This window comes from Alligator sinensis, unplaced genomic scaffold (assembly GCF_000455745.1).
Source record: "Alligator sinensis unplaced genomic scaffold, ASM45574v1 scaffold23_2, whole genome shotgun sequence".
Taxonomy (NCBI): domain Eukaryota; kingdom Metazoa; phylum Chordata; order Crocodylia; family Alligatoridae; genus Alligator; species Alligator sinensis.
In genome coordinates, this window is record NW_005842700.1 from 449,785 (window position 1) to 459,866 (window position 10,082).

A 10,082-nucleotide genomic window follows, 5' to 3' on the forward strand; every position below is an offset into this window, starting at 1 on the left:
ACCTACAGGTGGTCATGGCAGGAATCACTGAAGTTTGGTGCCTCCCGTGTTGGCTGTATGATACACCTGTGATCCTACCAGATTAGCAACAACTGCCACTGAACCGGGGTGTGCGGAGTGCCTCTGAAATCAAAATGAACCTCTGAGCATCTCGTTCTGGGTACCTGAGAACATGAACGGACACCTAAAAATGTAGGATGATGCCACTTCCCATGAACGGGTGTCACAGATAGGACCCCACATGCCAGATCCTCAGCTGGTCTAAACTGGCACAGCTCCATGGAGTGAATGGAATGACAGTCATGTATGCCAGGATCTGGGCACAAGAATCCCGTCACTGTGCTGCTGTAGCTGTTACAGCTGGCACAGTGCTACTGGGGCTAAAAAAGCAAAGTGCATGCAATCTGGTGGCACCGACACCGATCAGCTGATGGAGCGTGCCAGTCACCATCATCTTTCTATGGTCTCAGAAAGACACTGGCTTTTACAGGAGCTGCCCTGGGAGATGGAAGAGAAAATGCATCTCTGCACCAGGTGCTTCTGAAGCCCTTGGGCAGCCACAGAGCTGCTAACGGCTTTACTGCATTTCCCTCCTTCCACCTCCCAGCTCCACCCCTCCTCCCCAGCTCCGTATCTACCCACCAAAGGAACAAGCCAATTGCTGACCTGTAAATTTACGCAGCATCTCAGTGCAGGTTTCCGCTACAGTTTCATCATCATACTTCTCCATGATCAGAGCCTCCTCTCCACAGATCCAGCCGCTCAGCACATGGCCATACCGCTCCGGTGGGTACAGGACATCAAAGCTGCAGATCTTCTTATACCACAGCTCCTCTGGGTAGGTCAAGCTCTCGCTCTCCGCCTCGTCCTCCCAGACAAACTGGATGCTGTTGCACTCGGGACTCCAGAAGGGCTCTTCGAACTCTAAGAAGATCTTGTCGGTGGTGCTGATGCCCAGTTTCTCAATGGCCATCACTTTCTCCTCAGGCAGACGGGGGTGAAACATGCTCTTGTGGTGCTTCTTCAGGACCCCCAGAGATACTGTCACAATGACGTGGTCGGCTGGGATGAACTCACAGTCCTCGCACTCCACAAAGACGTTGCAGCCCTTGTCCTCCTCGGTGCTGTCGCTGTTGTGGTCGGCCACGCGCTCGATCTCCTTGCTGACAGACTGGTTCCAGTGGATGCACTTGACTGGCTTGCGGAGCTGGGTAACAGATTCCGGGATCGACCGGACCAGGATCTCCACAATCTTAATAAAGCCACAAGGAATGATGTGATGGGCACCAGGGATTTCGGTCCATTCTCCGAATTCACTGAGCGAGACCTCATCCATGCTATGGGAACTGCTCTCGCAGCTCTCCACCTAGTGGAAGGTAACACAAAACAATGTTTCCACAGAGCTACCCATGCCATTGGGGTACAGATACAACACGGTGAGTTAATGGGTGAGTTGGGAAGGGAACTCAAGAGATTTGACTTTCAAGTCCCTTGCACTACACCCATGCCACATTTACTAATACAGCACCTTCTCACCAGAGTGCCGGAAAAAACGGGTCCCTATTCTACTTCGAATCAACTCTGAAAACCAATCGGATGCTTTCTTACTGCAATACTCTGATATCTCAGCGTAGCTGTATGGGTTCAAGCATGGGAAGTTCTATCACCTCCAAGATTTTAAACCAATATCCTGACATCCTACTGCATTTTTCCAGCCAGGGAAGAGACGGAGCACAAAATACAGATCAACTAATAATTGTTGCTCAAACCAAAGATGAATCGATGCTGTGCTATCAGCCTACTTTCAAATTTCCCTGACTGATGGTGGCAGATTCTTATTCCATAATTTGACTTCAGTTGAACAAAGTTTTCAAAGCTATGTCTACGGTATGGATCTTAGCAGGCCACAAAACAGTTAGCATTCAACGAGCTATGAATCTGTGGCTACGTGACACGGTCTGATGTAAAGGGAACTAAATAAGAAGAGAGGGGGAAGGCGAGGCAAAGCTGGGAGACTGACCTTGGATTCGTTCGGTCTGACTAGCAATGCTCAAGGAGCACCTGGTTAATGCCAGCAAAAACATCAGGCCTCAATCCGACGGCAAAGCGGGTGGAGCGGTAGGCCTGTCTCATGATCGGTCTCCAGTGCGAACACCAGGGGGAGGCGGCCCTCCATTCTTCCCACCTTCTCTTTCTAGGTTTCTAACTACTGGACTCATGATCATTACACAGCTGTGACTGCTTCTGTCTAATGTTTAATGTAGAAGCACTGTTACAATCATCTGTCTTGCCTCGCTGCCAATTACCGAGGTTTTTCCAAACTGTAATTTCCTTGTTTATAAGTCTGGCAGACTTAGCATCCTCTCACCATGGGGCATGCAAACACTTGGCTTTGCATAGCTAGTTACTGCATGACAGGCAGACTCCGCTCTCCCATAAACTGGGATGCCCAATGCACACAGACAAGTTATTACTTAGGAACGTTCAAAAAGTAATGCTAAGCTTTTCACAGCCAGAGAACAACAGACTTCTGCCTTGAAGTATACACCATCTATGACTGCATTTCCATGATCAGATCCATTCAGGTATATTCCTCTGCCCATGCAGAACTGTCTTCAATGAGGCACTGTAAAGGCACACAGGTCTACTTGCCTGGATTTAATGAAACGTCTTTTTTTTCCCCTGAAAACCTGTGTCCACCACAGAAAGTATTGCTTTGTCCCCAATCAGAATGTGCGCTAGGTCTAGAACCCATCCTGCATGATCCCAACCAAGTTAAGAAACGGCTTTAAACTTTAAAGATACAGTTAAAAGAAGATTTAGATAAGTGTAAATTTTTAGGTTTTGTCCTTTTCTAAATGTAATGTATTGTACATCCTGCAAAAAATAGGGGCTTTATCTAAAAGGTCTTCTGCTGCTACTGGTCCATCTGAATACCCACCAGTGGACTCCAGGAGAAACTGTGGAGTTCCCTGTCCCTGTTTATAGGAAGTTCTCCCATTTTGAGGATGAGCAATGGCTGTTGCATCATTCTGACTACAGCAAAAATGCACAGAAGGGCTTCCTAGGAAGGCAAAGACACAACTATCCAGGGTGGAAGTTGGCCAAGATCCCAGAGTTAACACCCATCCTCTTATCCAAAAGACCACGCACTCTTTAATGACCACAAGTGACTAAAGTCTTAATCCCATGCCATCTCCCAAAGACCGCACCTCCCCCTGCAGGTGCGGCCAGGTTGCAACATTGATTTAATGATAAATCAGAGGAAAATGCCATGCAAAGAATTCCCAATACACAAAAGGATATTTGTTTGCTCCAAGTAGAGGGTCTTCTCTGCATTATAATCTTTGCTGCTGCTGGTCTGCCATTTACATGGTAAGAGGCATTCACATGGATTAGAAAAAATCTCCAAAGTAATGTGGTAGTCATATATGATAATAGTAATTATTAACACCAAGCACCCCTCAAATTATAAGCTGTTTTGCACTGATATTTGTCTGTGAATATAGTAAATAATTGGTGTTTATTGGACCATCTTTGTGTCATGCTCTTATTTTGTTATGCCACAAAAATAGTCCCATAATTGTCCTATACCCACTAGTTATAAACACCGATTTAAAAGCCAAAACATTATTCTTAATTTGGTGGGAAGCGTATTGGTAAGAAGGTGGACACATGGGAATGGCAGGCAAGACACTGAGGATTAAACATACTTACCTACTTCACAGGACTGCTGTGTGCCTCCCCTTCCTTATTACATAACCTTTTAATTCATATGACAAGTTAAAACATAAAAGGCCAGATCTTATTCACTCTGTGAGGTATATAAACTTTTAAGGTCTAGATCCTACTCTACCTCTTAAGCACCTAATGAGACTTAGATGCCTAAGTATGAACCTATTCCATTCTGCTAACATCCCTGAAAAATGGATAATACAAAAGGTGCGAGTCCTTCTCCTTGCTGCTGTCTCTGATTTAATCTTAAAACTAGAACAGTGTATTAGAAAAGCAGATATGCTAGTGCTTTTTCAGGGACTCCAACAGGATGGAATAGGATTGCATTTATATGCCTAAAAGAGTAGGACCTGGCCCCATGTGTCAAACTACTACCATTTATTATTTGTCAAGTGCTGTACAAGTCCTAGTCCCAAAGAGCTTTCAACTGAAGCCGTAAGGGCACAAAGTAGACAAGATCCACTTGCAAAGCATAGAGGAGGAAATTAGGATGTGGGTTTCTACCCTTTACCTTTGGCTTTACTGTCTCTTGGCTTTCTAATGAACACTGCTTCCTTTAAGTTGCTCTGCGACTTAGTTTGCAGGGACTGCTCCAATAGCATTTTATTTTTAGAGTTAGTGTCCTGGTTTCCAAGCTCTGGAGAGAGACAGAAGGGAAATAAAGACACTGTATTTTCTCATATACAACACACACCGAAAACCAGCTGCTGGAAATGAGTGTGCATTATGTGCGAGGAAATACAGTAACAGCAGTTTCTGCCACTTAAGCTTCAGCCAGGTAAAAGCAAAAGTAAAGTCTTTACACAATCTGCACAGAGCAGAACAAGAAGCAGGCCTGGCTCCCTAGCTGCTGCTACTCGAGGAAAGCTTTCCTTCTTCATTCAAAAACAAGGTGCATATCTTATTCCAGATTACACTTTATGTGAGAAAATATGGTACCATGCCCGGATCATGTAGACCCGGGGATACCTATACACGAGCGCGGAGGCTGCTCCAACACGCTGTAAGTACTCGATTAATTGAGCCTGCTGGAATTTCCGTGCTGCCGCCAGCCTCCGTGTCTCGTGTATCAGTGTCCCCACGCTTCAAAATGGTAGCAGGGGTGCTTTAATTAAAGTTCATTTGATGAGCTTTAGATAAAGCACCCCCACCACCATTTTGAAGTGAGGGGACGCTGATACATGAGATGCTCAGAGTGCTTTAATTACAGTGGCTCCCAGAGCTGCTCTAATTAAAGCATTGTCCCTCCCCCGCATGGCTGGAACGTGTATATAGATGCCCAGGGTGCTGCCATTAGGCTGATTACTGTTAGTAAGTCACAGGGAGAAAGCCTCGTTAGGAGCGACAAGACAGGACTATGGGTTATAACCTCTCACCAGAGAATTCAATCTAACTGATGGGACGTTACTTTTTGCCAGCCTGTTACAGAGGCTTTCAGCTTCTGAATACAGTTTAATATACAACCTTGAACTAGAGAACATGCCAAAGGCAGAAAGGACACACAAAGCCAATCCCCAGCGATGGGGAACTCCTAGCTAGGCCTCTGGGGTCCATAACTGAGTTGCCTTTTATTTTAGGCACGCACCTTAAGATATTGCTGAATCATTGCTAGCTTGAGCTTCTTGATGGCCTCCGAGTCATCTGGATCGGCCTTGATGCGCTTGCGCACGACACTCCGTGTGAAGACGCCCACACTGTTCTGGCTCTCAGCATTGACTGGTTTACCACGTTGGAAGAACTCTTGAGTCAGGTTATAGACCTGTCGGAGACGGGACAGAAAGAGAGAGCGACTCATAGCAGGTATCAAACTTCAAATGTACAGAACCCAAGCACCTGCATGTGCCGCTCACGTCACCACTTCTAACTGGAGATTCAAATCAGGAGGCTCACCGTACACCCTACGACCGCCACGGGGAGTGCCAATATTTCTACTAGTTCAGAAGAGGATAGGAAACCAGTAACTCAAGACAAAATGGAAGTACTTTTATGCCAGATCTGTACTGAAAATTTACTGTGCCAAACAGCAGTGCCATCCGTATGGGATACTCCAGCATGGATATGCTTATTAGACTTCCTGCATATTAATCAACTTGATGCTAACGAGGGTGCTGCTGCCTGGCACCGCTTCATCGACATTCAATATCACCCGGGAGCCATTTAGAAACTCTGGGCGCATCCACACGAGACATTTACCGCGAAGCTACCTAAATTAGTTCTGCAGTCAAGTCTCCGTGTCTACACGTTTGGCCCTATTAGGCCGCAGTAAACTAATTAACTCCACCGTAGGTTAGTACTATTCTACAGCGGCATTCTTTAGTGCACAGCAACTCGCATATAGACACTGACGGGACTGGATGGGGCACAAAGATGCTTCCGTGTGAGGGCTGCCTGCTGGCAAGCTCCGCGCTGGAGCACCATCGTGCCTCAGCTAGCCCCTCCACAGCACACCGAGCCAGGTCGAAGCACCCTCGTGCCCCAACCAGCCCCTCCACAGCACACCAAGCCAAGTTGGAGCACACTCGTGCCCCAACCAGCCCCTCCGCAGCACACTGAGCCAGGTCAAAGCACAGTCATGCCCCAACCAGCCTGTCCACAGCAAAGCGAGCCAGGTCAGAGCACAGTCGTGCCCCAACCAGCCTGTCCACAGCACAGCGAGCCAGGTCGAAGCACAGTCATGCACCAACCAGCCTGTCCACAGCACACTGAGCCAGGTCGGAGCACACTCGTGCCCCAACCAGCCCCTCCACAGCACACCGAGCCAGGTCAGACCACCCTCGTGCCCCAACCAGCCTGTCCACAGCACACCGAGCCAGGTCGAAGCACAGTCATGCCCCAACCAGCCCGTCCACAGCACACTGAGCCAGGTCGGACCACACTCGTGCCCCAACCAGCACGTCCACAGCACACCGAGCCAGGTCGGACCACCCTCGTGCCCCAACCAGCCTGTCCACAGCACGCCGGGCCAGGTCGGCGCAGCCTCAGGCTGACAGACTGATCCCTGGAACCCCTGCCAGCCAAGGCTGCTCCAGCCTGGCTCAGTGTGCTGCAGTCCCGAGCGCACATGTAAATGCAGCACCCAGAAGCAATAAACTCCGGCACAATATGCGTCAGAGTTTATTGTGTTGTATTAACTTCACGTGTAGATGCACACTCTGTGTGTCTGTCCCCTCAAAAACATGGGAGCGTAACCCATTACCTCCAATACCCCTCACCATAACAGACTGTGCAATCCTCGCAACTATAACCTGCCATGCAAGCTACAAAACAGGAGCCACCAGTGGGTCTGTGACTCAGCTGCCTTCCAGTGTATGCCGACTACAGAGCAGCTATTCCTGGACTACTGTGCAGCAAGGCCTGATGCTGGGAGTTTTAACAGAGTGAGAGCAGAGGCAGAGAGGGTTCGACGTTGGGGACTGGCTTCTTGTGTACAAAGAGCAGTAGAAGCTGCTATGGCTGATTTAGCCTTAGTGTGTATGCTCCGATGTGGCTTAACTTAAGTTGACTTAGTTAAGTCAACTTAGTTGAGTCACTAACTTAGCTAAGTCAACTTAGTTGAGTCACTAAGTCGAGTCAGGGTGTATGTACACCCCGCCCCTGTGCCTGACACCTAACTGGTCACTTAGACCTGGATAGATTCAGCGCGTCAGCCCTGCAGATTCTCCAGCTACTTCAGTCTCATTCCCCTCAGAATCCATCCATCTGTGGTTTCCCAGTTACATCCTGGTGTGACAGCGGGGAAGTACAACAGTGAACACAGGCTTAAAGGATTCTCACATGCAAACACATAAAAACTTTACTCAGAAACCACAAGGGAGCTAGAGAGCTATGAAAAATAATCCCCTGAACACAGTCCCTTTATTGTCCTCACTCACCCTGCAAGTCCTGGGTTGATCCAAGCCCTTAGGCCAAGGGACCAAGCCTGCAGAATAAACCCCCTTGCTTACCCAAAGTATTCCCCTTTTGAAAACAGTGCTGGACCCTTCTCTTGCTCCAGCATTTCTACTGAGGAAGTTAACTTGACCAATAATACCAAACACACTCCAGCACCTGTGCCCATGGGGTAGAATCACACTGGTTGTGTAAATGATCCCAGCAATCACCTATGATTCACAGGATTTCATCTCTAAAATTAAGAAAACAAAACTCAGAGTAATTTCGTAACAGCAGACAGGAAAGCTCAGAAAACACTCGTCCCAGAAGCACAGCCAAACCCATTAACAACGTGTCTGCCTAGGATTAGTCACCTGCACTTAGATGTCATGCCTCAGGGGAACATGATGAATTAGAAGTATATGAGCCAGGCCCTGACTTGGAGATTTTTCCACCATCAAAGGTGTTTTGACGATGACACATGACCTCTCCGAAGGAGCTGGATATTAATGGTTGTGACATACTAGTGCTACGGAGTAATTATGGAAAAATGGCTGACACTAGTTACCCTCCCAACACTCTTCACACATCTCCTGCCCCCCCGCTTCTGCTAGGAATTGCAAAATACTGGCTTCCCAGAAAAGGCTTCAGGGGACACTTGAAGCTTCAAGACTTCTCCCATTTTCCACTGGCATGGCTGGTCCCCCTGTACCTGGCTCCTGGCCCTTGATGAACTACACAGAGCTGGCTCCCGATGACAGCGAGGAGGTGGGCAAGAGAAGACAAGACAAGACAAGGGTGGTAACAGCAATGGGAAGTGAACTGGGGGAAGAGAAGAGTTAGAAAGGGAAAAGAAAGGACAGAAAGAAATAGAAGAGAAAGCAACTGAAAGGATGGGTCATAAAAGGGGCAAAAGGCAAAGGTCTGCCCAAGCTGGACTGGCCATCTAGCTCATGGGGCTAAGGTATATATAGCCGGTGTGCCATGTGACAGGCATCATGCCGAAGCTCTGCTTATATGACTGGGTATCCATTGATAATGATCTATTGGAGGGCAGCCTCTGGAGCCCTGGTGAGACGCTGGAACTGCTCTACCTCGATGCTCCAGAAGGAGGAGGAGACCCAGAAATTAAAAATAAAGAAAAAAAATTGAGAAGTAGGGAGGAAAAACATGTAAGGAGGAGTCATAGCAGAAGACAAAGGATGAGCAGAAGAAAATAGGAAAGGGACAAGGCCCTTAGGCAACAAATTTGGCATCAAGTCAATCCTAGGAATAAGGATTTCCAAACAAATGAGGTAAAAGCCACTGCCCTTCACTAAAGTCATGGGGAGGAAAAAATGTCCCTGACCCCTCCCTATTCATGAGAAATACTACCGAATTTCAACACACACAGTCCAAGCACTCCCACAACGGCCCTGATTTCTGAGGCCCAGACCACTGCCAGCCAATGCAGCTGAAAGCTGCCACAAACATCACCTCGGCATAAAGCAGCTGAGCTTTTCTAAGCTGATTGGAGGCTGTAAGTAGATAATGCGTTCACAAGACAAGCAAAACTGTGTTAAAACCCAGTTACAATTTGGCTGAGAGAAGTTAACCAGACAGGTCTTTATGTCCATCGCACTCTTCGCTGGGCACCGGGTTAAATAAAGAGAGAGAAAAATGCCCGCATGGTGCACACCAATCAATCTGTCTTCCAGCTTCCATCTCATCCCCCTCATTTATCATTTGTCCTGTGGTATCATCTAGGAGTTACAGTCATGATGTCCTCTGTTCTTCCTCTTGAGAGAGAGAGCTAAATGATTCTGCAAATGGCAACCCAGGAACCTGATGCATATGAAGAAGAGGTGAGAAGCAGCAGCAGAGAATGACAGAGAGGGCTGTCACCATATAAATATACTGACCAAGTTCAGAACTGACCACACTTCCTAAGCTTGCCTGTAGAAAGTTATATTTTTGCTTCCAGTGATAGCAAGGAGATGCACACAAAAATCTGAAAGTATAGACGTGTTACAGAGACCTGCACAAAAATACAAAGCCTGGCAAGTCACCACACAAAGGTCCAACCTCAAGCCAGGTTGAGGTCCTCAGTGCCTTAAGCACAATGAGGTACTATGAGAGCAGGACTTCATTTAGGTTGTTTTGAGATCTTCTAGGAGACTTTGAGCTACTCAGGAAACTATTCCTACCTGCAGAAGGCATCAAAGGGTACATGGGGCCTCATTTATAGGGTCACAGGAACGGAGGGCTGGAAGGGATCTCACGAGCTCACCTAGTCAAGCACCCTAACTCAAGGCAAGATTCTTCAGGCAGGTTTCTAACTAAATCAGCCAAGTGTCTGTCCAACCTGCTCGTGAACATTTCAAGACAAACCCATTTTTAAGATACGAAGCAGAAAGTTTCATAGATTCATAGATGTTAGGGTCGGAAGGGACCGCAATAGATCATTGAGTCCGACCCCCTGCATAGGCAGGAAAGAG

At 47.6% G+C, this 10,082-nt stretch overlaps 1 protein-coding gene across 10 annotated transcripts in view; it reads right to left on the reverse strand.

Annotated features, from left to right (window-relative positions):
* The window catches only part of SMOX (spermine oxidase), a 111,292-nt gene that overhangs the window by 15,027 nt on the left and 86,183 nt on the right, over window positions 1-10,082 (reverse strand). For 9 of the 10 annotated variants that reach the window (XM_025216030.1, XM_025216029.1, XM_025216035.1 and 6 more), the window contains 2 exons: window positions 5,321-5,494; window positions 667-1,366 (listed from right to left, as the gene is read on the reverse strand). In XM_025216030.1, the coding sequence (XP_025071815.1) occupies window positions 667-1,366; window positions 5,321-5,494 (874 nt within the window). The remainder of the gene's footprint in view (window positions 1-666; window positions 1,367-5,320; window positions 5,495-10,082) is intronic. The other variant, XM_025216036.1, reaches the window with a different exon arrangement.